This window comes from Hevea brasiliensis, chromosome 8 (assembly GCF_030052815.1).
Source record: "Hevea brasiliensis isolate MT/VB/25A 57/8 chromosome 8, ASM3005281v1, whole genome shotgun sequence".
Classification (NCBI taxonomy): domain Eukaryota; kingdom Viridiplantae; phylum Streptophyta; class Magnoliopsida; order Malpighiales; family Euphorbiaceae; genus Hevea; species Hevea brasiliensis.
Genome location: NC_079500.1, coordinates 98,907,224 through 98,934,259, shown reverse-complemented (window position 1 = coordinate 98,934,259; position 27,036 = coordinate 98,907,224). Strand labels below are relative to the sequence as shown.

The 27,036-nt window shown below is 35.2% G+C and overlaps 1 protein-coding gene across 1 annotated transcript; it reads left to right on the top strand.

Moving 5' to 3' along the window:
* The first annotated feature begins 953 nt into the window (after positions 1-953).
* Positions 954-5,571, top strand: LOC110653560 (coronatine-insensitive protein 1). The gene is made up of 3 exons (XM_021809258.2): positions 954-1,879; positions 3,397-3,868; positions 4,440-5,571. The coding sequence occupies exons 1-3, from the start codon at positions 1,380-1,382 to the stop codon at positions 5,262-5,264; spliced, it is 1,797 nt and encodes a 598-aa protein (XP_021664950.2). The 5' UTR covers positions 954-1,379; the 3' UTR covers positions 5,265-5,571.
* Positions 5,572-27,036: the final 21,465 nt, after the last annotated feature.

Sequence of the window (27,036 nt, the reverse complement as noted above, 5' to 3'; positions counted from 1 at the left end):
AATTAAGAATAATTTTTTGATAAAATAATTACATAAAACTAATTTAAGAATCGAGAATCGAACAAAAATCCTATCAAATCAAGTTAAAAAATTAGAAATTATACTGAATTGATATAAAAATAATAAAAAATCAAATTAAAATCATACTAAAATTTTAATTATATATCAGCTCCTAAGTAAATCCTCAATCAAATTGAAATAGTACATCTCTACTTCATGGTAACCTTCAACTTTTTTAATGTATTACTCAAGGTTTGTTCTTAATAATATGTGCCTCGTTGCTCCTGTTATGGTGATTATAGTGACAATAATGATGATATCCATTATAAACATAATATTATAGTTATTTAGTTAATTAATATATTTATCTTTTTATCATAAATGACTGTTCAATAGGAGAGTGTTTCTTCTCCAAATACTGTCCCGTTAAATGAGGCTTTCATTCTATTAGCCTATATGTAGAGGATCGGATTATTTGTCGAATATTACCCCAGCGCATGTACAGATAAATCAGTTGGTTGAAGTACATGTGTCATTAATCTATATGTCATAATATTTTTAAGTGTATCACAACCATAACTAATTAAAATTGAAAATTTATTATTTATTATAGATTTATTTGATTTTTCAATATTTATATAATTCCATGTATTTATTATTAGGTTATTAAAAGTGTAGCAGAGAAATTCATAAAAGGAATCATTTGTACAATTATTAAACATTAGTTGTCTAATAAAACGGCGCCGTCTCATGAAAACGATTTGACGAAAAATGTTCTGTTAAAAAAATTGATGAAAATAAATAAATAATTATTAAAAAAATGCGTTTTGATTGGTTGAGCAAGTACTCTTTCGTCGTTTTCTATTTATCATCGCTCGCTCTTGCACTCTACCTTTCCTTTTTTTTTTTTTTTTTTTTTTTTTGAGGCGCATAATTTAATATTTCTACACACACAGTATACGCCACCCTTTCACTCGGTGCTTCTCCCTCCTCCATAAATCCCACAGATTTCTATAAACAAAATACAGGAAAATAAAACTGTTTCAACTGTAGCCGTTGGATTTCCTCTTCAATCCATCTCCGCCGTTTCTTCTATCTTCCTTTTTCTTCTTTTCTCACCTGCTCATCCACAGATTTCTTCTTTTGAAGCTTTTGTGTATTTGATAGTTAGTTCTTTGTAGATTTGGATTTTTGAGTTTTTTTTTTTAATTAAATTAAACTAAATTAGTGTTAGCAGAGAAGCTTCAAATCCGCGAATAGATTTGTAAAAGTTCAGATTTCGAAAGTTTTGATCGATCAGTTTTGGTAAGAGCAGCTTGAAATCTGTAAATTTATAGTCAACTACTTTGTTTTTGGAGGGTTTTTTCATTTGTTAAGCCATGGAAGAGGAGAATCAGAACAGTAAAAGCAATAGAACGAATTGCAGTAGCAGTATGTCCGATGTCGTTTTAGGCTGCGTGATGCCCTACATCCACGACCCACGCGACCGCGCCGCCGTTTCACTGGTTTGCCGCCGGTGGTATGAGCTTGATGCCCTTACACGAAAGCATATAACCATCGCTTTATGTTATACCACAAGCCCGGATCGGCTACGACGTCGCTTCAAGCACCTCGAATCCTTGAAGCTGAAAGGGAAGCCGAGGGCTGCTATGTTTAATTTAATACCGGAGGATTGGGGAGGCTTCGTTACTCCCTGGGTTAATGAAATTGCGGAATCGTTTAATTGCTTGAAATCCCTTCACTTTAGACGCATGATTGTGACGGATTCGGATCTGGAGGTTCTCGCTAAGTCTCGCGGCCGGGTTCTACAGGTGTTTAAGCTTGATAATTGTTCTGGGTTTTCTACTGATGGGCTTTTACACGTGGGTCGCCTGTGCAGGTACTGAATTTTGCTTATAGTTTGGTGATAAATGTTGGCTCTTTCTTAACTTTATTTTAGGAGATTTATCAATTTGCTTTTCTCGTTTTTTATCGCTTTGGTTTTCGCTTGCAAATTTTGTCATAATTTTATTTTGATCGGTTTTTGCTAATTCTTTAGTTGATTTGTCAAGTTTGTCATTTTATTTGATATGAAGTTTGTTATTTTTTTATTAGTATGTTAGATGTCTGGTGAGAGATATCTTAACCATTGAAAAGGAATTTTGGTTTTCTGTTACGTGTGGGAATAGGGAACTGATGTACCTGAAACTTTGCTTTATATTTTTCTTGGGGATGATTTTCTTTTCAGCTTTAAAATCTTATTGGATTATCTTTTGCCTTTTGTCTAAACTTCAATGCCTGCATGTGCGACATGGGTATTTACTTTGTTGTAGTATCTTTAGTTAGTTTCTGGTTTCGTTTCATTTCATTTGATGTTTACGTGTTGCATGACCTATAGTAGTTGTTCGTGAGTTGCACCTCTTAATAGTTCATATGCTTTCTTCATTTATTCAGACATTATCAAATTGTTTGCATCTCTTTGTACTTCACATGCTATATTAATTTCAACTGCTATATAAAATCTTATTGGATAATCTTTTGCCTTTTGTTCTAAGCTTAAATGCCTGCATGTGCGACATGGGTATTTACTTTGTTTAGTATCTTTAGTTAGTTTCTGGTTTTGTTTCATTTCATTTGATGTTAATGTGTTGCATGATTTACAGTAGTTGTTCGTGAGTTACACCTCTTTATAGTTCACATGCTTTCTTCATTTATTGGGAAATCATCAAATTGTTTGCATCTCTTTGTGCTTCACATGCTATATTAATTTCAACAGCTGTATAATTTGTTCCATATCTTGTGGAGAAAATATCTTGGCTTACTGTTTTGGAAGTCATGAGAGTAACTGGTTATAATTTTAAATGAATTCTATATGCTTTAGAATTGATGATCACATGACCTCATTGTGTTTAGTTGATGCCTTTTTGCTCAGATTTTGTGAATTTTGCTTGTTTTGTTTGTATAATGTAGAAAATAAGTTTGGACCAGATAGGATGATGAGTTGGATACAAGCTGCATGTCCTGGTCCCTGCAATTCTTTGCCTCAAAAATGCCTGCATCCTAATTTAACTGATCATTCATAAAATTATGGGTTAGGTAGGATGATTATTGTTTTTTAAAGAAAATACTAGATATTTTCAACATTTACACATGGTACAGGACTCCATAATTTGGTCTGTTCACGGTATTTTCTTCCAGTTGCATTTGCTTTTTGTGATGTGGTCACTTATCCGTTGGGCCTTAAAATGCAAATCCAAAATGAGGGCATTTCCCACTATCCATGCTGTCTTGATATTAATATTACTTGATCTTGGTTATTACTCTGCTCTTCCCATCTCTCTTTAATTCCACCTGGAAATTGGTCATAATATAATTATTTAGGCGCTTTTTGTTGACTATTATTATGTGTTCCCCCAGGCAACTAAGAACATTATTTTTGGAAGAGAGTTCGATTCTTGAGAAAGATGGTTACTGGCTACATGAGCTTGCCTTGAATAATACGGCTCTTGAGACTCTAAATTTATACATGACGGACCTCAATAAAGTCAGATTTGAAGACCTTGAACTCATAGCCAAAAACTGTCGCAACTTGGTCTCTGTCAAGATTAGTGATTGTGAAATTTTGGATCTTGTTCGTTTCTTTCATACTGCAGCTGCTTTAGAAGAATTTTGTGGGGGTTCCTTCAATGATGTGCCAGACAAGTATTCTGCTGTGACATTTCCCCAAAAATTGTGTCGTTTGGGTCTAACCTATATGGGGAAAAATGAAATGCCGATAGTGTTCCCTTTTGCATCCCTGCTTAAAAAGTTGGATCTCCTCTATGCATTGCTTGACACAGAGGACCATTGTCTTCTAATTGAAAAATGCTTCAACTTAGAAGTTCTTGAGGTACAGTAACAAACTTGATTCTTCTCTCATGTGGTATTGTTGTAATTGTCTTTATCATTTGTTTCTATTGTATCTGTTTTGTCTCCCCATTTATTTGACATCTATAGATACCCCCAAGGTAATCTTTCCGGCATGGACATGCATTTTATGTTCTTTGTATTTTTGATTCCCATTAACAGTTTCTTACTTTTTCATATTATTGTAAGTTACGATTTGATACCTGTTTTTTTCTTTCTTTGTAAAAAAAAATTTTCCATCACGATTTCATAATTTGCTGATTTTGTTTCGAATAGTGCATGATCCCCATAATTTTATCTTGTATGTATTACTTAAACTTGTGGCTTAGCCTAGGTAAACTTGTGACTTAGCCTAGGTCTTGTCTCTTGAGGTATTAAATATAATATTCAAGAAAGAGAACTTTGAAATTCTTGAAAATAATGAAAGCCCCAAAATATGGGGGATGCTTTAGGAAAATTGGGGGTATCTGTGCTTGTTTGCTTGTGGAACTTTATATGGAATTATGTTTATGGTTCAAGAATTATTGTTGTAAGTGTATTTTTAATATTGACAGACAAGAAATGTTATTGGAGATCGAGGGTTGGAAGTTCTTGCTTCAAGTTGTAGGCGACTAAAGAGGCTTAGAATTGAGCGTGGTGCTGATGAGCAGGGAATGGAGGATGAAGAAGGTGTAGTTTCACAAAGAGGATTAATTGCTCTGGCTCAGGGTTGCCTAGAACTGGAGTACATGGCTGTTCATGTTTCTGACATTACAAATGCAGCCTTAGAACACATTGGTGCTCATTTAAGGAACTTGAATGATTTTCGATTGGTCTTGCTCGACCGAGAAGAGAGGATAACAGACCTACCACTCGACAACGGAGTTCGATCTCTATTGAGGCAATGTGAGAAGCTTCGAAGGTTTGCTCTGTATCTTCGACCGGGGGGTTTGACTGATGTGGGTCTTGGTTATATTGGGCGGTACAGTATCAATGTGAGATGGATGCTTTTGGGTTATGCTGGGGAGTCTGATGAAGGGCTTTTGGAATTTTCTAAAGGATGTCCTAGTCTTCAAAAACTAGAAATGAGGGGCTGTTGCTTCACTGAGAGTGCACTGGCCAGAGCTGTGATGCAACTGACTTCTTTGAGGTATTTGTGGGTGCAAGGTTACAGAGCATCATCATCCAATCCAGGTCGCGATCTTTCAGCAATGGTTCGCCCCTTTTGGAACATCGAGTTGATTCCTCCTAGAAAGGTTGTGGTGGTTAATCAGGTTGGAGAGGATGTTGTTGTTGAGCAGCCAGCCCATGTACTTGCATATTACTCCCTTGCTGGACCAAGAACAGATTTTCCAAACTCTGTTGTCCCCTTGGATTTGGTGGGGTCAGTTGCCACGTAGAGCTGTATATTGATGTTGCGTATCTTTCTTTTTTCCTACGATGCCCTGTTTGTAAATTTATCCATCTTTTTCCATTGTGGTAAGAGGATTTCAGTTCTAATTTTATTTCTGGACCTTTGTCCTGTAATAAGCTTGCATTTTCTCTGTAATTTGAATCCATTTGTACTCATGATGCTCTAATTCTTACCCTCTTGTTTACGGCCAATTAGCAGTAGGTCTAATTATAAGGAGACTTGTACTTCCATCTTCCTATTCAATGTTGTTGGAAATTGATATCTGAAACTGGGAATGATTATGAGTTCTTTCACTTGCTGCTTTTCACTTTCGTTAAGCTCTCGTCCTTGGACTAGCTACTATTACGCTCATTTATCAAACTCACAATTGGACCCTTTTAAAAGAGATGGTTGTAAGTATGTGGATGAGTAGGTGGTGATTGTTGTGGTTCAGAATGTGGCTCATTATTATTAAATTTGTGAAATATATTTTATTTATTTAAAATATATGGTGATGTGATTTATTTATTTTATTTTTCCAATTCTAAAAAGGCTTTTTTCTTTCTTGTCCTATGGCAATAAGAACCGTTAGGAGTAATGAAAGGTCAAGTCGTCCTCTTACATTCCAATTTCTATTTACTGATTAATAATTTTTTTTATTTAAATTATAATTTTACAGTTGTGAAAATGATTTTAATATTATCAGTTAAAGTTTATTAAAAAAAAATTTATGGAATATTTATGCTACAATAAATAAATAAATAATTTGATTTGAGCTTTAAAATAGATGAAGTTTAAAATAGTGAGCTTTGATTTTCTAGGAACTTAACTATCGTTATTTACAAATCTGAGTGGTCCATTTATGTTCTTGCCTTCCTTTTCTTCTGTCCTAGAAATGATGTAAACTGCATCATTTAAATTATATATAAAAAAAAAAAAAACATTTAGAATTAATTATAATAAATGAACATGTAATATTTTTGGAGATTTGAGGCACATTTAAAATGTGCACAATAGAAACAAGGAAAGACACCAAACCTTCCCATTCTCCCATAAGTCTTGAATTTCCGCCTTTACCTGTTTGTTGGGTTTCGTAATCGTTGATTGGTTCCTTGTGTTTTTTTTTAATCAATTGTACACAGTTTTGATTAAGCGTGAAGTCTTCTCCGCTCTTACAAAAACAATGAATCATGTTTAGTCTTCCATTCAGGTGGCAATTTGGCAACAATATGCGCATCTGCACTGATGTCGCTCCTACTGTTCTAAATCTATGTCAATTTTAAAAGAACTCTGTATTGACTCTATTATCAGCGTTTCTCTAAGAAAGTTAATTTCTTGGATCTAATTAAATGAGAGATTTTTTTTTCTCTTCGATGTGTCAATCTAATGTAGATTTGAGGTTTGTTTAATTGGGTTATCAGTTAATTAATCATAAATATTTAAGGTTTTTTTAAAGTGGGTCATAGAACTTAAATTCTCGACTTTCTGCAGAAGGCAACAACAATAATTTTATTTTGCAAAGTGGGAAGGAAATATTTGGTTGTGATGCATAAAACTCCAAGTAAATAGTACTAAATTGGTCCCCCTAGAGAATTGGATTTTATATGTTTTTGTTCTCTTTCCCTCTCTCATGTGACCATCCATTGATAGTGTTATTGTGAGCAAAATCAAGTAGATGACTAAGAAATATGAATAAATGCCAAAACATATCCCAACAGGAGGAATAACTCAGAATGGTAATTCACTAAAAACTATATATTCTTTGTGTTTTAATTTCTTCCCTCACTATTGTTGATGGATCCACACAAAAGAGATCCTTATCCACCCATAAAGCTAACGATAAACTTCCATAAAATGAAATAAATAAAGAGAGTGTGGCTTTCCTCGCAATTGAACCTAAAAGGGGCTTTATTCTTAAGCTCACTAATGGAAGGGTGTTTGTCCAACTGGGTCCTGCTGCAAAGCTAAAGAGTAAATTAGCCTTATGCCTTTGAAGCCTAAATCCAATGGTAAATGTTAGCACTTCCTTTTCCATTATTATTAATTAGATTAAGAGAAGCGAATCCATATATCAGCTAACTCTAGCTAGATTGAGGAGATTTTAGTTAAGTATTGTTAATTTTCTTTGCAAAATTTATTGAGACTTAATAATGATTAATTATTATTATCAAACATTTTAATACTATTTATGATTTTTATTGTTTTAAGAATGATAACGAGACAGGTTGAAGGCATGGATCGCTTTCTATCTTTATCTCACAGGAGATCAAGATCAGTATAGGATTTTTTTTTCTTTTAATTTATCATTACATAATTTAAATTTAGTTTATTAAAAAATAAATTATAAGTTAAAAATATAAGTTTTAAACATAATTTTCATAATATATATAAATTTTTTTAATTGAAAATATTTAAATATATAAATAAAAAAATAAATTATTTTTAATAAAAAATAATAATATATTATTATTTGGACGGATTACAGAAATTCAAGGCGGGAAGACCTCTTCATACCGCACAATATCAAAATTAAAACAAAATTAAGAAAAATTAATTGAGTGTAGGACAAGTCAAATTGAGTTAGAAACAGTTGTCATTCTTACATTTGAATAGTAAAGAAAGCTTGGAGTTATTGTGGTTGATTTGGTGCAAAGGAAAAGGGAAATGGGGACATCTAAACATCAACTTAATAGACAAGGCCTAAGGATTACAAGTGCATAAAATCTTTATTCTTAACAAGAGGATGGTTCAGATTTTGAATTGTATCCAGTTCAATTTTGGTTAATGATTTTTAAATTTGAATGTCTTAAATTTTTTAATTATTAATTGAATTTAACAGTTCGATTCAAATATTCGATGTTAATAGCATTAAAAGAAGACGATGCTGCGAACATAATGAATTATGCCAAATCAATTTTAACTCGAGATTGATTCGAACCGGACCAATGGCCAATTCTAGTCTTATAATATATCTTTTGTTTACAAAGCTGAGATGAAGAGCCAAAAAAAACTCAAATGGAAAGATATACAATATGAACACAACAAGCAAATTGAATCAAGTTGAAATATAACATAATTACCTAGTAGTAGTAGCTATTAACTTACAAGTTAAAGTGTCTTAATCTCCATTAAAAAAAAAGAAAAAAAAAAGAAGCAAAACACTTAATAATGTTAAGTTTTAGGTGCATACGGGGCCATTGTGTTGTCTAAATCTATTGTTCATCATGGGTTGTTGCTCCCTTTATGCTTTAACCTCACATTTACTGTTCTTACATGAGCTTACCATCTTTTCATAACACGCGCGCGCGCGCGCACACACACACACACACATATATATATATATATATTTTTTTTTTCATTGATCAGGATATTTTCTATCTACTCTCATGGTTGACAAAAGACTATTTCTCCTCAGTCATTGGATATGCTAAGTGAAATTCTATCCAAACTGTCGATTTTATAAATCGAACACCTGACTAGTCCATGAGGTGTAGTGCATGATTATCACTATATCAAATCCATTTGAATATCTTTTTACACAATTTTAAAACTAAATTGTCAAATTTCCAATTAATTGAATTTAAATATAAAAAAAATTAACCAGATTTCAAAGAATTAAATTACAAAAAAAGTTGAAAATATTTTAATTTTAAATATTGTGAAGGTCACATTCCCTATGCAAAAGGGCTTTTGTTTGTTATTTTGTAAACATAAAATGACAGCATGGCTACCTATTCTCACAACACATGCTTTATCCTTGTTTTCAAAAATAAAATAATAATAATAATTTATCCTTTAAAATAATATATTATATATTAATTTATTTTTTGTATTTTTTTTAATAAATAAACTTTAGCCTATAGATAGTTTAAGGGTGTCTCATGATATTCTGTAATTTTTTCTTTTGTAATAATATTCTGATCACCCTAATGATTCACTTTTAAAAATTGTAATTAGTAAATCTTTATAAAGACAATTTTGTACATTTAATAAAATATACAAAAGCTAATAAGCTCCGGTATGAAACTATCAAATTTTTAGTTTTTAAGAATTTCATTTCAATTTTCTTTTATTATCAATTTTTTTTAATTATCAAGGTTTTTTTTTTTTAATGTCAGAGAAGACTCACTACAAGAAACTATAAGTACCAAAGACAGATTTAGCAATGATAAAACTTTCGTTGTGAAAATATTAATTAACGATTAATCCATCGCTAATAGTTTAACGATGAGGTTTTCAGCGACGAACTAAAATTCATTGCTGAAAGTCAATTTTTTGAATCAATTAGGAATTTTGGTTATCGTTGAAAATTTCATCGTTAATAGACTTGGAGATAACGAATTAGTGATTAGTGATAGATTTATTAATGGATCTATCAATTCGTTACTGTTTATTAATAGATCGTCAATTCGTTACTGAACCTCTTTTTTTTTTGTAATTATTGTAACTAAATTATAATCACATTCACTTTCAGATAATTTTATATTTATCATTGAGTTAAGATATTAATTATCAAGAATATTGATCTCATAATATCCAACAACTAAAACAATAGCTGCAAAATCTTTTTGGAAGAACAAACAATAATAATTGATATAAAAATAAGAAATTTTATTCAATTAGAAATAATATTAACTGGATTGCAAAGCCATTTTTGAAATGTAAATTTAGAAGTAGAGATTTGATTTGATTTAATTAAAAATAATAAATAATCTTTAAAATTGAATTCATAAAAAATTAAATTAAAATATAAATTAAATGGATTCAATTTTTCTTATTTGAATCAAATAGCTGTAACACCCCAAATTTTTAAATTTATTATTTTATGAGTAATATTAATATTTTATTTTATTTAAATTTTGGGAAATTATTTGAAATTTTTCGGATTTTAGAAATTGGGTTTGATTTCCCGAAAATATAAAACTTTGATGATTTTTAAAAATTAATTTAAAGACCACGTGGCAAAACTAAAAATATATTTGGATCCTACGAATTTTTCTGAGTTTTCTAGATTTTTTTTTGAAATTTTTAGGCATCGTTTTCGGTCCCAAGGCAGAGTAAAAATTCAAAATTTTGTATCCTGAATCGAACCAGCCGAATCAAATCAGACCGGATCGGACCGGTCTCCCTCCTTCTTTTCTTCTCTTCCTCGCGCGTCCCAACCATTCTTCCTCTCTCTCCCGTTTTCTCTCTCCTCCCTCCTCCCCACGCCGGCTAGCCACTGCCCCAGCCTCCCTAGCTCTCCGGCGCGCCGCCTCGCCCTTCCCTCCTCGCCGGCCGCCGCCTGGAACGCCGAGAAAGCGCGCGCGAAGACACCCGACGCGCAGCGTGCCGCTTCAGCTTCCCGGCCAGAATCCGACCGATCCGGCCACCGATTGGGCCGGGTGTAACACCCCCGTTTGCATAGCCTGGTATATTTCATTATTCCGGTGACCGGTGTCGGTCCGGATAATTAAGGGGATTAGAACCACACTTAAGACAACTAGAGAAGCTATAAACACAAATAATTAGTAATGTCCAATTAGTTAAGTATAAACAAGAAAAACAGAATATAAGAAGTTAAACGAGCCGAGAGTCACAGCGATGGGTGACGTTTCTGAATGATCACAAATCGTTTTAAACTCAAATTTCAACCGTAAAATGTGACGCCGCGTCCTTAGGACCCTTATGAACACAAAGTGGAAAAGAGAAAATCACGAAAAAGAATCATAAGCTACCAAATAATTAGGTCAGGGAGCCGGAAGAAATATGGAATTAATTGCAAACCGGGATGAACCGGCGAGGGGCAATTTGGTCAATTGACCCCGAGAGTTGACTTCTGACCTAACTGTTAAATAAAATCGGAGAAAATAAAATTTCAGAATCGAGAATTAAATTAAAAAACTAATAGAAAAAAAAAAGAAAAAGAAAAGAAGTTAAAGCAATTGATGACATCATCATGATGATGCAATTATGACTTCATAATTAATTTTAATTTAATTAACTAATTGACTAAGTCAAATTAAAGAATAAAAACAAAATTGAAAAGCTAAAATTTATCTTCTTCTTCTTCTTTTTTTTCTCTCTTTCCCGTAGTTTCTCATCCCTCTCCCTTTTCTCACTAAATCCTCCATGGCTACTTAATTTCAAGCTTTTAAAGCTTGAATCAACCCCATAAATCCCATAATTTTCCTAAATAAAACTTGTTCTTGGATCTTGGCAAGCCTATTGAGAAGGAAATTTGAAGGAAAATAAAAGGAAAATTGAAGCTTGGGGAAACTTCACAAGAGGTTAGTGACAAATTCTTCAAATTATCTATTGGATTTTTGTTTAAGTAATTGATGTAAGTTAGAAATTAACTTTAAATGGAAAGAAAACAATTATTGAGGGACTATATATGAGTTCAACCAGCTAGGGTTTATGTTTGAAACGGGTGATTTGATGCAAATTAGAAAGTAGTTAAGTGAGAATAAGTGAATGAGAACTAAATATGCATTTATAATTCAATAAATGAACTAAACATGGAAGTTAGGTTTTTGCACTTAGGGTTTATGAACCAAAAATGTAAGAAATGAGTAAATGGTGTCTTGGACCTATTGTGAAATGAAAAATGGTCATTTATGACCAAATGAGTTGTGTTGGAATGGTTGGAGTGGAAGCTAAATTCGGAGGGAGTGTGGTCATGCTGCTGGCAGCATGACCAAGTCACCTTTGAAGGACTAAAAATGAAATTTTACAAGCCCAATTGATATGGGACCAATTGGGGATGAAAATAGACATAAAATGACACAATTTTCATTTAGGAACCATGCCCAAAAAGTGACCAAAACCTAGTGAACAAATTGACCAAAGTTGGATAAGTGCAGGCTGCCTCTGCACAAACTGACCAAATGAACAGTATTTGTTCATTTGGTCATAACTCGAGCTAGGCAGGTCAAAATGACCTGCAATTTTACCAGTAATTAGATAAAATATATATCTAAAACTTTCATGAAGAACACCAACCCAAATTATGCCATTAACCTAATCAAATTATTGAGCAAAGTTGAGTTACTGAATCTGCAAAACTGCAGAATTGCCATTTGAACAGTAAAGTTTCAATGGCTATAACTCTCTCTAGAAAACTCCGATTTAGGTGATTCTTAAACCGATGGAAACCTAAGACATAGTAGAACATTTCGTATGAAGGAAATTAGACCAAATTATGGACTTAACTTGATCAAATTACTGAACGAAGTTGGATAAAAAATCTGCCAGAACCAAAATTTGCAGCATGAACAGTGCACGTGAACAGTAACTGTATTTTGGCTATAACTTGAGCTACAAAACTCCAATTGGAGTGATTCAAAAAGGATAATAAACTTAAGAAAATGGGGAACATTTTCTATGAAGAAAGTTTTGCCAAATTTCAACAATAAAGTGACCAATGGAACAGTGCAACTTAGGACTCCAAAACTGAAATTTACCAAATTTGCCTAAAAGACTTAGAATTTGAGTAAACAACCAAAACCAACAAGTTTAGTGACCAAAATGTGGTATGTGGGTGAAGTTGGAGTTCCCATACCTACTAAGCCTTAGAAAGTCAACTATTTGACTTGAATAGTGTAGTGAATAGTAACCCGAAACATAAAAATTTCGAGAACGTCGAATTTAACACGTTAGAGCTAGGTAAATGTGAAGCTAAATTTATTTTAGATTTATGTTAAGTTCTAGTACTGAAACATTGTAAAATTGTGTGTTTCAGTTGAAAAGAATACCGGGAAGGAACCCGAGGAACCGAGTCGAGGCTAAGGGGCGACTCGCTTGAGGTTTGTGCACAACATCACTATGCTTTAAAATTCATTGACAAAGTGAATGAAATATGTATTTTACTTTTGCTTTGAATTGTGAAAGTTTATTTGTGACATTATCTATGATATTTTGATTTAAATTGTTGAAAGTTATTGTGTATATTTGAAATGACAATGTTTAGCAAATTGTTAATATAAGTTTTGAAACCACAGTGTCATTACCATATATTTGAACACCTCACTAGCACGACTAGTGGGGGTAATTAGTTTCGAATTTTGATTCTTTCTCTGGAGAAGTGTTGAGGTGTGCCAGTAGAAGAGGATGTGAATGGATATCCATATATTTGAGCTAGCTAGCCTTGTGATGTGATTTCTCTTTAGCCTCTGGCTATTGAGATTCTATTTGTTTTGAATGGCATGATCTAACTGTGGGTTTTATGAAATGTGTTTTGATACTTCGAAATGAACTTGGTTTGCATTAAAATCTCATAATTCATGTTTTGTGTTTAATGCTCATGTTTAGTCAAATTTTTGAATAAATGTGATTTTATTTTTGCATAAAGATTATTTTAGTATGTTGTGCACCACTGAGTCCTAGTACTCAGCGATAGCTTCTATTCTTTGTCAGAATCTGAGAGACTAGAGGAAGCGTGATCGAAATGCTAAAGATTGAGGATCGTTCAGCTTAAAGTCTTCGGGTATAATTTATACCCTAACTGTAAATATTTCTTTTGATGTATATATTGCACATAAATGTATGGACATGTAAAAATGGGTCTTGAGCAGTTTGTATAAAAATTGTATAAAGTTGTAATATATATTGTAGTTTGAAATTCTCTTAATGTGAATTTTGTAATGTTGTATCTAAATTGTTTTATTTCTAATGAAATATGAATGGAACTATTTTATTTAATTTGAATGAAATGTATTGTTAGTATTTTGAGGATTATTGAATTTTGAACTTGAGAAATTGATTGAAATGATTGTGGAGTTGTTGAAATGAATTGAGTTTGATTGTGAAATTGAAGCAGTTATTGAGAAAAATTTTTAGAAGTGCTTTTTTACAGATATTTGAAGAACTGTTTTCTCAAAATACAGAGGAAACTCTATCAAAATTTTTATAAAATTTGCGGAAAAATAAAATGGGCCAAAATTTCCAACTAGCTTTCAACTTAATTACATGTTTTAAATATTTATTAGAAATGCTCACCACTTATCAAAAAGAAGAAAATTGTTTTAAAATCCCTTGTAGGGTACTTAATGAGTTATCGGTAGGTGAAGTTCGGTAGTTCATTAGGTATTCTACGGGATCATGTTATGCCTTACAGAGGGGTAAGGTGTGACATGTTTTAGTGGTATCAGAGCAAATTTTTGAAGTATATTTTAACTTGAGAATTTGTGTCTTTTCTTTGTTAAATACAACTGCTCAATGTCCATAATTGTTACATACAGTGCATTACATCATGAATATGAACTAACGGAGGGAAATCTCCATATGTTACTTGTTCAGGAGATACCCTAACTTCAGCCTGAAATGGAAGAAGGATCGCTCGATTGAGCGATCTGTTGAAGCCGAGGCACAAGGAAGCCCAGCTTTACGAATGTCGATGGGTCGAGAGCACCACCCCACAAATGCTGCGATTTCTGCCTGATTCGCCTGACAGATGGCGGCAATGTTTCAACAAATGGTCAGGTATGCTGCTCAAGCTCCACCCTAACCACTGTGGCACAACCATCGCCTCGGCCCAGACGAGATGATAAATTACTAAAGTATGGGGCTGCAGAATTTAAGGGTACAGTGGACCCTTTAGAGGCAGAGCAATGGCTTGAAAGAATGGACAGAGTGTTTAAGAAACTGCACTGCCCAGATGAGCTGAAGTTTGAATATTCTGTGTCGCTACTGCAAGGGGATGCGTATGATTGGTGGAAGACCATCCCCCACAGCTTGGCTGAACCACCAGTGTTGACCTGGGATGACTTCATCAAAGAGTTCAGACAGAAATACATCCCAGATGCATATGTTGATCAGAAACTGCAAGAATTTTTGAGTTTAAAACAAGGAAATCGATCAGTGGCAGAGTATGAGAGGGAGTTCTCCCGCCTGAGTCATTATGCGGAAAGTCTCCTTACTACCAGCAAGGCAAGATGCAAGAGATTTGAGACGGGTTTGAAGCCCAGTATAAGGATGCAAGTTGTGGGATTTCGACACAGCAACTTCTCAGAGCTCATGTCTCAAGCACTTGAGTTGGAAAGAATAGAATCAGAAGCAACCCCAGTGAAAGAAAAATCAGAGAAAGCTGAGAAATCAGAAAAAGACAAGGGGAAAAAATCAGTTGAACAGAGTTCTGGTGCTACCTCTGGAAAGAGAAAGAAATTTAGTGGACCCAGCAGGGGTCGATGTGGAAGATTTGGTAGGGTAGATTTTCTGGACAGAGACCCCCTAGGTCCGGTTAGTAGTCGAGCAGGGGTTCACATTCTGCCCACCCTTGTGAGACTTGGATCTAATTAAATGAGAGATTTTTTTTTCTCTTCGATGTGTCAATCTAATGTAGATTTGAGGTTTGTTTAATTGGGTTATCAGTTAATTAATCATAAATATTTAAGGTTTTTTTAAAGTGGGTCATAGAATTTAAATTCTCGACTTTCTGCATTACGAGACATATATGATTATTGAATTATTCATTCAATATTAGTTGAACGATTAGAATAATATTGTCATTTATTTTGTTAATTCAACTTTCAAATTTTTTTTTTCATTTTTGTCACAGAGGTATTGTCAATCTTTTTAAAATAATTAGCAGGAGTTTCATATCAGCTTTTATGAATAGAGATTAAATTTTGGTGTGCTCCTTAAATCTATCTTATATATTAAAAATAAATAATTCTTGAGTGCTCTCAACCTAGTTAAATCTTGATTAATAATAATAATAATAATCTCATTCTTATGAGTAACCTGTTAGGTGATAATTATTTAATTTAATGACTGAAATTCCAAATATACAAGATGAATAATAGAATTGGGCATAAATATGAGTCCAGTTTCCCTCGCAATCTGACACAGAGACATATGAAATAGGGGCATCTTAGAAGAAAACTCAACAAGAAGGAAACACTATTGTGATGTCTTCGTCAAATTTGAAGACAACATTGCTTATTTAACGTAACTTTCCTCACTATCTATCTCCGTCCAGTCTACCACAGAAGCCCGGCATGGGATGGTGATGGAGAGGCTTCTGGGTTCTTTGGTTTTTCATTTTTCTCAATAGAGGAATTAACGGGGTGAAAACTTAAACCTACGCAACCTTCAAGGTGAATGATATAATAACTGTAGCCATAGACCAAACCAAGCTCAACAGAGAGTCTTCTATTTAATTAGTGCAGTTCCTCACACTAGTTCCCTGTTGGAATGATGCTTCACTTCTCATCAATTTCTCATATATATATATTGAGAGAGAGAGAGAGAAGGAGTTTATGTACACTAAAATAATTACAAGATAAAAATTAACATGACAATAGATGCATATAGTTGAAAAATGAAAAGAAATAATATGTCCACTAAAGAATGTATAGAATCCAGTGCTTACTATAATGCTAAAAGTTTAAATTGTTAATAGTATAACAGTCTAAGCTCTATAAATAAAATAGATATGGATAAAATGTCAGTTTATTGAAATATTCCCACTTGCCCACTTGGGGTCAACAGAAGGCAACAACAATAATTTTATTTTGCAAGTGGGAAGGAAATATTTGGTTGAGATGCATAAAACTCCAAGTAAATAGTACTAAATTGGTCCCCCTAGAGAATTGGATTTTATATGTTTTTGTTCTCTTTCCCTCTCTCATGTGACCATCCATTGATAGTGTTATTGTGAGCAAAATCAAGTAGATGATTAAGAAATATGAATAAATGCCAAAACATATCCCAAAAGGAGGAATAACTCAGAATGGTAATTCACTAAAAACTATATATTCTTTGTGTTTTAATTTCTTCCCTCACTATTGTTGATGGATCCACACAAAAGAGATCCTTATCCACCCATAAAGCTAACGATAAACTTCCATAAAATGAAATAAATAAAGAGAGTGTGGCTTTCCTCGCAATTGAACCTAAAAGGGGCTTTATTCTTAAGCTCACTGGTGGAAGGGTGTTTGTCCAACTGGGTCCTGCTGCAAAGCTAAAGAGTAAATTAGCCTTATGCCTTTGAAGCCTAAATCCAATGGTAAATGTTAGCACTTCCTTTTCCATTATTCTTAATTAGATTAAGAGAAGCGAATCCATATATCAGCTAACCCTAGCTAGTTTGAGATTTTAGTTAAGTATTGTTAATTTTCTTTGCAAAATTTATTGAGACGTAATAATGATTAATCATTATTATCAAACATTTTAATACTATTTATGATTTTTTTTGTTTTAAGAATAATAACGAGATAGGTTGAAGGCATGGGTCGCTTCCCATATCTCACAGGAGATCAAGATCAGTATAGGATTTTTTTTTCTTTTAATTTATCATTACATAATTTAAATTTATTTTATTAAAAAATAAATTATAAGTTAAAAATATAAGTTTTAAACATAATTTTCATAATATACATATATTTTTTTAAAATAAAAATATTTAAATATTTAAATAAAAAATAAATTATTTTTAATAAAAAAATAATAATATATTATTATTTAGACGGATTACAGAAAATCAAGGCGGGAAGACCTCTTCATACCGCACAATATCAAAATTAAAACAAAATTAAGAAAAATTATTTGAGTGCAAGACAAGTCAAATTGAGTTAAAAACAGTTGTCATTCTTACATTTGAATGGTAAAGAAAGGTTGGAGTTATTGTGGTTGATTTGGTGCAAAGGAAAAGGGAAATGGGGACATCTAAACATCAACTTAATAGACAAGGCCTAAGGATTACAAGTGCATAAAATCTTTATTCTTAATCGGAGGATGGTTCAGATTTTGAATTGTATCCGGTTCAATTTTGGTTAACGATTTTTAAATTTGAATGTCTTAAATTTTTTAATTATTAATTGAATTTGACAGTTCGATTCAAATATTCGATATGAATAGCATTAAAAGAAGACGATGCAGCGAACATAATGAATTATGCCAAATCAATTTTAACTCGAGATTGATTCGAACCAAACCAATGGCCAATTCTAGTCTTATAATGTATCTCTTGTTTACAAAGCTGAGATAAGGAGCCAAAAAAAACTCAAATGGAAAGATATACAATATGAACACAACAAGCAAATTGAATCAAGTTGAAATATAACATAATTACCTAGTAGTAGTAGCTATTAACTTACAAGTTAAAGTGTCTTAATCTCCATTAAAAAAAAAAGGAAAAAAAAAAGAAAAACTCTTAATAATGTTAAGTTTTAGGTGCATATGGGGCCATTGTGTTGTCTAAATCTATTGTTCATCATGGGTTGTTGCTCCCTTTATGCTTTATGAGCTTACCATCTTTTCATAACATTTGCGCGCGTGCGCACGCGCACACACACACACACACATATATATATATATTTTCATTGATCAGGATATTTTCTATCTACTCTCATGGTTGACAAAAGACTATTTCTCCTCAGTCATTGGATATGCTAAGTGAAATTCTATCTAAACTGTCCATTTTATAAATCGAACACCTGACTAGTCCATGAGGTGTAGTGCACGATTATCACTGTATCAGATCCATTTGAATATCTTTTTACACAATTTTAAAACTAAAATGTCAAATTTCCAATTAATTGAATTTAAATATAAAAAAAAATTAACCAGATTTCAAAGAATTAAATTACAAAAGCCAATAAGCTCCGGTATGAAACTATCAACTTTTCAGTTTTTAAGAATTTCATTTCAATTTTTTTTTTATTATCAATTTTTTTTAATTATCAAGGTTTTTTTTTTTAATGTCAGAGAAGACTCACTACAAGAAACAATAAGTACCAAAGACAGATTTAGCAATGATAAAACTTTCGTTGTGAAAATATTAATTAACGATTAATCCATCGCTAATAGTTTAACGATGTGGTTTTCAGCGACTGACTAAAATTCATTGCTGAAAGTCAATTTTTTGAATCAATTACGAATTTTGGTTATCGTTGAAAATTTCATCATTAATAGACTTGGAGATAACGAATTAGTGATTAGTGATAGATTTATCAATGGATCTATCAATTCGTTACTGTTTATTAATAGATTCGTCAATTCGTTACTGATACTCTTTTTTTTTTTTGTAATTATTGTAACTAAATTATAATCACATTCACTTTCAGATAATTTTATATTTATCATTGAGTTAAGATATTAATTATCAAGAATATTGATCTAATAATATCCAACAACTAAAACAATAGCTGCAAAATCTTTTTGGAAGAACAAACAATAATAATTGATATAAAAATAAGAAATTTTATTCAATTAGAAATAATATTAACTGGATTGCAAAGCCATTTTTGAAATGTAAATTTAGAAGTAGAGATTTGATTTGATTTAATTAAAAATAATAAATAATCTTTAAAATTGAATTCATAAAAAATTAAATTAAAATATAAATTAAATGGATTCAATTTTTCTTATTTGAATCAAATAGCTGTAACACCCCAAATTTTTAAATTTATTATTTTGTGAGTAATATTAATATTTTATTTTATTTAAATTTTAGGAAATTATTTGAAATTTTTCGGATTTTAGAAATTGGGTTTGATTTCCCGAAAATATAAAACTTTGATGATTTTTAAAAATTAATTTAAAGACCACGTGGCCAAACTAAAAATATATTTAGACCCTACGAATTTTTCTGAGTTTTCTAGATTTTTTTCGAAATTTTTAGGCCTCGTTTTCGGTCCCAAGGCAGAGTAAAAATTTAAAATTTTGTATCCTGAATCGAACCAGTCGAATCAAACCGGACCGGATCGGACCGATCTCCCTCCTTCTTTTCTTCTCTTCCACGCCCGTCTCGACCCTTCTTCCTCTCTCTCCCATTTTCTCTCTCCTCCCTCCTCCCCACGCCGGCCAGCCACCGCCCCAGCCTCCCTAGCTCCCCGGCGCGCGGCCTCGCCCTTCCCTCCTCGACGGCCGCCGCCTGGAATGCCGAGAAAGTGCGCGCGAAGACACCCAACGCGCAGCGCGCCGCTTCAGCTTCCAGGCCAGAATCCGGCCGATCCGGCCAACGATTGGGCCGGGTCATGTGTCAAACACCATCTACACCTCGAGAGCTTTCCATAGACACCAAGAACACCAAAATCCATTGAGCGGTTTGTCCAATTTTTGTCCGAGAAGTTTTAACCCATTTCGACTTTTGGTTCAGATTTTGAATTGTATCCAATTCAATTTTGGTTAACGGTTTTTAAGTTTGAATGTCTTAAATTTTTCAAATTTTAATTGAATTTGACAGTTCGGTTCAAATATTCGATATGAATAGCATTAAAAGAAGACGATGCAGCAAATATAATGAATTATGCCAAATCAATTTTAACTCGAGATTGATTCGAACCGGACCAATGGCTAATTCTAGTTCTATAATGTATCTCTTGTTTACAAAGCTGAGATGAAGAGCCAAAAGAAACTCAAATGGAAAGATATACAATATGAACACAACAAGCAAATTGAATCAAGTTGAAATATAACATAATTACCTAGTAGTAATAGCTATTAACTTACAAGTTAAAGTGTCTTAATCTCCATTAAAAAAAAAGAAAAAAAAAAGCAAAACTCTTAATAATGTTAAGTTTTAGGTGCATATGGGGCCATTGTGTTGTCTAAATCTATTGTTCATCATGGGTTGTTGCTCCCTTTATGCTTTAACCCCACATTTGCTGTTCTTACTGTCGCAAGGTATTTTGCAGTCGCCTGGACGAACACTCACCGAAGTGGGAAAGAGTGAGGAGTCGCCACTTTTATTTTGAGGGAAATTAAAGGAAACCATTTGTGAAAATAAATTAGAATGAAACCACTTTGAAAACAGAGATTCTAGGTTCGGGGTCCGTATACGGGCGGGGAAGGTGTTAGGCACCCCGCCTCGTCCCTCTATGAGGGCAAGCAGATTTAACATTATGCTCTTTATAAATTAAAATCGATAGCTAGGAGGGTTGGGCTGGAACGAAGATGTTAATCCCTTTGACAAAAGGGAATATTTAATTTTTCACTAGTTTTAGGGTTACCCAGATACATAAGTAAATGAGACAACCTTAGTGAATTGATGTTGTGTTGCGGTTTTTGTTTATGGGATTACTTTGCGTGTTTATTAAAATTTGATTTGAGAATCAGATAAGAACTCTCCTCCGATCTCTGTATATTTATTAAAATTTGATTTGAGAATCGGATAAGAACTCTCCTCCGATCTCTGTATATTCATTAAAATTTGATTAGAGAATCGGATAAGAACTCTCCTCCGATCTCTTTTAATATTTAAAATTTGGATTGAGAATCAGATAAGAACTCTCCTTCGATCTCTTTTAAATATTTGATTACAATTAGGATTGAGAATCGGATAAAAACTCTCCTCCGATCTCTTTTAAATATTTGATTACAACTTTTGGATTGAGAATCGGATAAGAACTCTCCTCCGATCTCTTTTAGATATTTATTAAAACTTTTGGTTGAGAATCGGATAAGAATTCTCCTCCAATCTCCTTTTGTTTGCATGAGGGTCGGGTAAGGACTTTTCCGACCTCTTAAAATTTGATTACAGTTACATATCATAAGAACCTAAGACTAAGGGTCCTGGCATTCAAAGACGCCGGGGACCCGAACAAGGCTTTCTCTTATCCCATTGGCACCTTATAACTAAGGAAAGGATGCTAGACTGAATTTTACCGATCTCCTATGTGATCACCTTACCAGTACTTTTCGACGCGCAATATTCGATCTCTTTTGTTTGCTAGTCCGGGATCCGACCTTACTTCAATCCCCCTCTACGCCCAGTTATCTTCTGAGCTAGTCTAGTGGTCCGACTTCATAATTCTCCTCTGATTCACTATCCAAACTTTTATTATTTTGAAGAAACTTTCGTGTTAAGATACAGCTACCAACATTTCACCAAACTACCTATACGTTACTCGAGACCAAAACACCCACGTTTGAAGGTAATAAAGGCTAAGAAAAAGATAAATAACATGCGCGGATGAACAAAAAGGAAACTCAGGAAGACAACCACCTTCGTGTGGTTTTTAACATAACATAAACTTAACGAAAATTACGAGTATGAAAACAAACAAAATAAATGTAAAAAAAAAAAATGAGTGCTTGGTAAAACGACGGTCCAGACACTTACCTGTAGGGAGTTGGATCTATCGAACTAAATGTGGAGTCACAAATATAGTAGAGTTGCGTACTAATAGACTGGGGACTAATGCTTGCCTTGTAATGAAGAGCGCCAAGTTAAAATGCAGTTGAAACCAAAATGACAATAGCCGGGCTTAAATGAGATTGAGCTTGTAAAATAAGAGTGAATATAAAGATGATGAAAATAGAACTGAAACTAAGAGAGTATCGCAGACCAATGAACAAACTGAAAATAAGGGGTTTCAGTGTCCAACACTCCTTCAAAGAAAATACTTTAGAAAACTGGTTTCTGAAGTTTTTCTATTTCGAAAGCTTAAAAATAGCAGAGTAGCAAAGTTGAATCAATTTTCAGAGCCTTTCCACTATAATCACCACCCCTTTTTTTTTCTCCTCAACAATTTTTCATGTAGGTATTTATAGGGAACGGGTGCTTCCAATGAAGGGTCAGGATTTTCTTTGAGGGAGATGGAGGGTTTGGATTTTAAAGGACATGATCTGATGCTTGGGAATAAAAAAGAATCAAAATGAACGGTTGAGATCCTTTTCAGAATATTTGTCCTTTCTCTCTTCTAATCTGACGGCTCAAAATTTTCTTGTCAAGGGCGATCCAAGGGTTGGGAATAAAAAGCGCTGGTCTTGTCATCTTCTTCTTTGATCCAAGGGCTCCGGACTTGTCCTTACAAGTAAGATCAACGGTGGAGATTGGGATGTACAGGACCGTCATGACATACTCTGGCACCTGTCAGTAATGTGGGCGATTCTGTAAATGAGGCGTGCGGTGGAGATCTCGTCTGCAACGCTTTAACTACCTCAGTTCTGATTATGACGATAGTTATTGGAAGTTGTCTTATTCTCTCTTTGCTTTCCGATCTCCTATCCCTTCCGATCTTTCTAATACACTCCTTTTCCGATCTTTCATGCCGGGCCCCCTCTTCCGATCTCTCCCACTCCAGTCTTCTCCTTTATCTGGTCCGGTTCAGTCAAAGCATTTACTCCTTCGATTTTCGAGGCGTTCGCTTCGTTTTCTGCTAGCAATAAATGCCCAGACCTTCTCTATATATATGCCTCCAACAGGAAACCCCTCCGCATTTGATTTTCTCCTCTTTCCTTCTCACTTGTCGTGTTCTAGCCGCTCCGGTAACAATTCCGGCCATGATAGCTGCTTTTGATATTTTTCTGACTGTTTACCTTGCTTATCAACTGAAAATTTATGACCCCGGTGATCAGAAAATCATTATGGCCGCCTCAGATGACAGTGAGAGAATTAGACTAATTTACCGACCCAAATCGAGAATATCGATTGTGTTCACCTCGAATCGATCGACCGATGTGATCGGCGAACTGATTTTGGACGAGAAGACTGCTAATTTCCCTCCGATCTTTGGTGATTGCCCTTCGAAGTTCATTTGGCTTCTCACCACATTGGGTGTCCCGACAGCGGCTCGGTTCCGAGCGACAACATTGATGACGATCTCTCTCATTCTCATGAGAGTCATAGTCCCCCCATTTGAGTTGTACATCTATCCGATGTCGACGGCTGATCTCCTGATCAAACACATCTTTTGATTCAGCCACGAGACTAGGCTTTGACATAGGCCTTTACTAGATAGGATGTACTGCCGATCTCTAGAGATCGCCTAAATGATGTAATCTGACCTTTAATGTAATCCGATCTCTTGAGATCGCCCAAATGATGTAGTCTGACCTTTAATGCAATCCGATCTCTTGAGATCGCCCAAATGATGTAGTCTAACCTTTTGGAAATAAAATTTTATTTTGACAATTATCATTTTATTATTGTTATATTGGTTATTTTTCGATCTCTGATGTGTTCTTCGATCCAATTCCTAACTAAATAGCCCTTAGCCAATCTGTAATTCCAAATAACCATCTTAATCTGCCGGTCTTTAACCAGCTAATCTTTCCTTATTCAATTATGGAATTTACGGAATATTCGTGAGACGTGTCAGAAAAAGCTGGCGAATCCCACTAACCGATGCGCCGCTTGGGACACCGTGAGCATTAAATGCTCAGACGGGTATAAATAGGGGATGGGTCCGCCAGTTGCTCCCTTATGTCATTTTCAGCCTCTCGCGAGCGATTCCAAAATCCTCTCATTTTTTTCAAGTTCTTCCGACACCGATCATACTCTGGTAAGGGTTTTGATCTTTCTTTTAGTTTAAATTTTCTCTTTTCCTTGAAAATGAGCGGCGCCGAGGGTCAGAGAGCGGCGAGCCCCCCTTCCTTTCATGTCTCGTGGTCGTCAGATGAAGTTGAGGTGGTCGGACAGAGCGGGCGATCTGAACCTCCTACATCCTCCGTACCAGCCCGTGGTCAAGCAGCACCCTCAAGACGAACGCATTCTTTAGGGAGAGAAAACCTTCCCGTGGACGAGCTGCCGTCAATCCTTCAAGAAACCGATCTGCAGTCGTTTACCCAAGAATATAACCTTCGGGCAGATTCGTATGAGCTTATCAGGTGTCACGGTGATCTCCGAGCCGATCATTTCTTTGAAGAAAACGATATGATTATGGTATACGAAGAGCAATTAAAAGCCGGGCTGCGGTTCCCTTTTGATGACTTCTTCAAGGAAGTTCTGAAATTCCACCAAGTCTGCATAGCCCAAGTACACCCGAACTCATGGCGGATCCTAGTAGCCTTTAGAGGCCTCTGCCGAGCTAAGGGACTCCGTCCAACAGTGAAGGTATTCACCGAGCTGCATAGGCTAACTCGCCGAAAGGACGATGAGTATTGGTTCTTTCAGGCGAAGCCGCATTGCGGGCTCTTTACTGATGTGCCTTCCTCCCTGAAGAATTGGAAAAATCGCTTTTTCATTCTGAGGAGCAAGATTCCGGGCGGTTTTGAGGGTTTCCCGCGTAGATGGCTGCATCAGGGCCCATTGCTTCCGAAGCGCATCACCCTGAATAGGGAAGAGGGTATAATGGTGATGGAGCTGAAAGATCAGGCGACCACTCAGAAGTTCTCCTGTTTAGATGCGGTGATGGCCGAACTGCATCATTAGACAATGGAGCTGATTACCGGCGAAGAACGCGGGCTTCAGCTCTCTGACCTAGGCTTCAGTACTTTCTATATCTCTGATCTCTGAGCCCTTAGCGAACTCACTGACTTTTTCTTTGTGCAGGCATGGCGAGCGGCGAGGCTTCCAAGGAGAGCCAAAAGCATAAGAGAGAGGTCTCCAGAAAGGTACAGGAGATGAAGCGGGCCGAGGCCTTTCAAACGCCAAGGCACGATCTAGGGGAGACACAGGGTGGCTCGTCCCGACCCTCGGGACCGCCGATCCCTGAAGTAGAAGTGGTCCGGTCTCCTCCGCGACATGAAGAGCCGCCACCTCCAATGGTCGCTTCAAGTGCAGAAGGGGGTCCTTCCCAACCTCCCGTGAGGACCCTTTCCCAAGGCGCTCAAGTCCTTATCCACTCGCTGGAGAAGAACCACACGGTTCGAGAGAATCCGGGCTTGGCTAAGGTCTTGGGGGCCTCCATCTGCCTTCAGGAGGATCGGGATAGGCTGTCCCCGAACAGTCTCGATGATATCCTGACCCGGACTATGAGCCTGAGCGTGGAGAGTTTGGTGAACCAACACATTGTCCGGGAGAAGGCTCACCATATGAGGCAGGAGATCGAGAAGGTGGGTCATGAAGCAGCTTCCCTCCGATCCCAACTTTCATCCGCCCAAAACTATATAGCTGAAATTGAGGGGCAGATGAAGTTCTACGAGGATAAACTGGCCGAGCAAGCTCATGTTCTTGAAGAGGTTCGGACGCTCCGAGCTGCTGATGTCGCTCGCCTCACTGACGAACTCAAAGGAAAAGAAGAAGAGGCAGTGACAAGGGAGGCCGGTGCTTATATGAACGCCCATGGGGACCTTTTGGCCGAACTCAAGAAGCGTTATCCCGAGGAGGACTTTTCCTGGATGGTGGATCTGGCTCCCCAAGACGAAGAGGATAGCGGGGAGGAGGCTGAGGGTGATAGAGAGGGTGAGCAAAATGTAGAACAGGCTGGGGGTGATCCTCCAGCCGAATGACTTGTACATATTTTAATTTGAAATGAAATGAAGTTCTTTCTTTTGTTCTATGACTCGATGAGATCGGAAAGTATCCAAATTGCACAAACGCCTGATTATCTGAACATATTAAAATAACTTGAAAGCAATTATTAACCTATGTAAGAGAGATCGGTAAAACACTGTAAACAAACACTGAACGAAACTTAATATTAAAATTGGGAACCTGATCTGAACACTTAAGATCGGAGGCACCATTAAGCCGAATTGAAACCTTAACTTTATTGAACAACTATCTACAATATTTATGAAAGGGGGATCGGATGGCATGAAGACCTAGTGTTGGTTCAATTTCGTTTGACAAGAGAGATCGGAAATGTGATTGACTGGCCAAAACTTGGTAATTGATTTGAGAGATCGGATAGGATTTAAATGACATGGAGACTTAGTACTGGTTCGATTCCTTTTGAAGAGAGATCGGAAGTGTGATTAGCTGGCAAAACTTGGTAATTGATTTGAGAGATCGAATAGGATTTAAATGACATGGAGACTTAGTACTGGTTCGATTCCTTTTGAAGAGAGATCGGAAGTGTGATTAGCTGGCAAAGAGAGACTTGGTGCTGGGGATCGGTTTCAAAGTTTATTGATTTTGGGGATCGACCAAAATATGGTGTCGACAGCTGCCCCTCTTTACATAATTC

Coding starts and splice junctions, on each gene's coding strand:
- LOC110653560 (XM_021809258.2), top strand. CDS start 1,380: ATGGAAGAGGAGAATCAGAACAGTAAAAGCAATAGAACGAATTGCAGT. Junction 1,880..3,396: donor CACGTGGGTCGCCTGTGCAG/GTACTGAATTTT, acceptor GTGTTCCCCCAG/GCAACTAAGAACATTATTTT. Junction 3,869..4,439: donor TCAACTTAGAAGTTCTTGAG/GTACAGTAACAA, acceptor TAATATTGACAG/ACAAGAAATGTTATTGGAGA.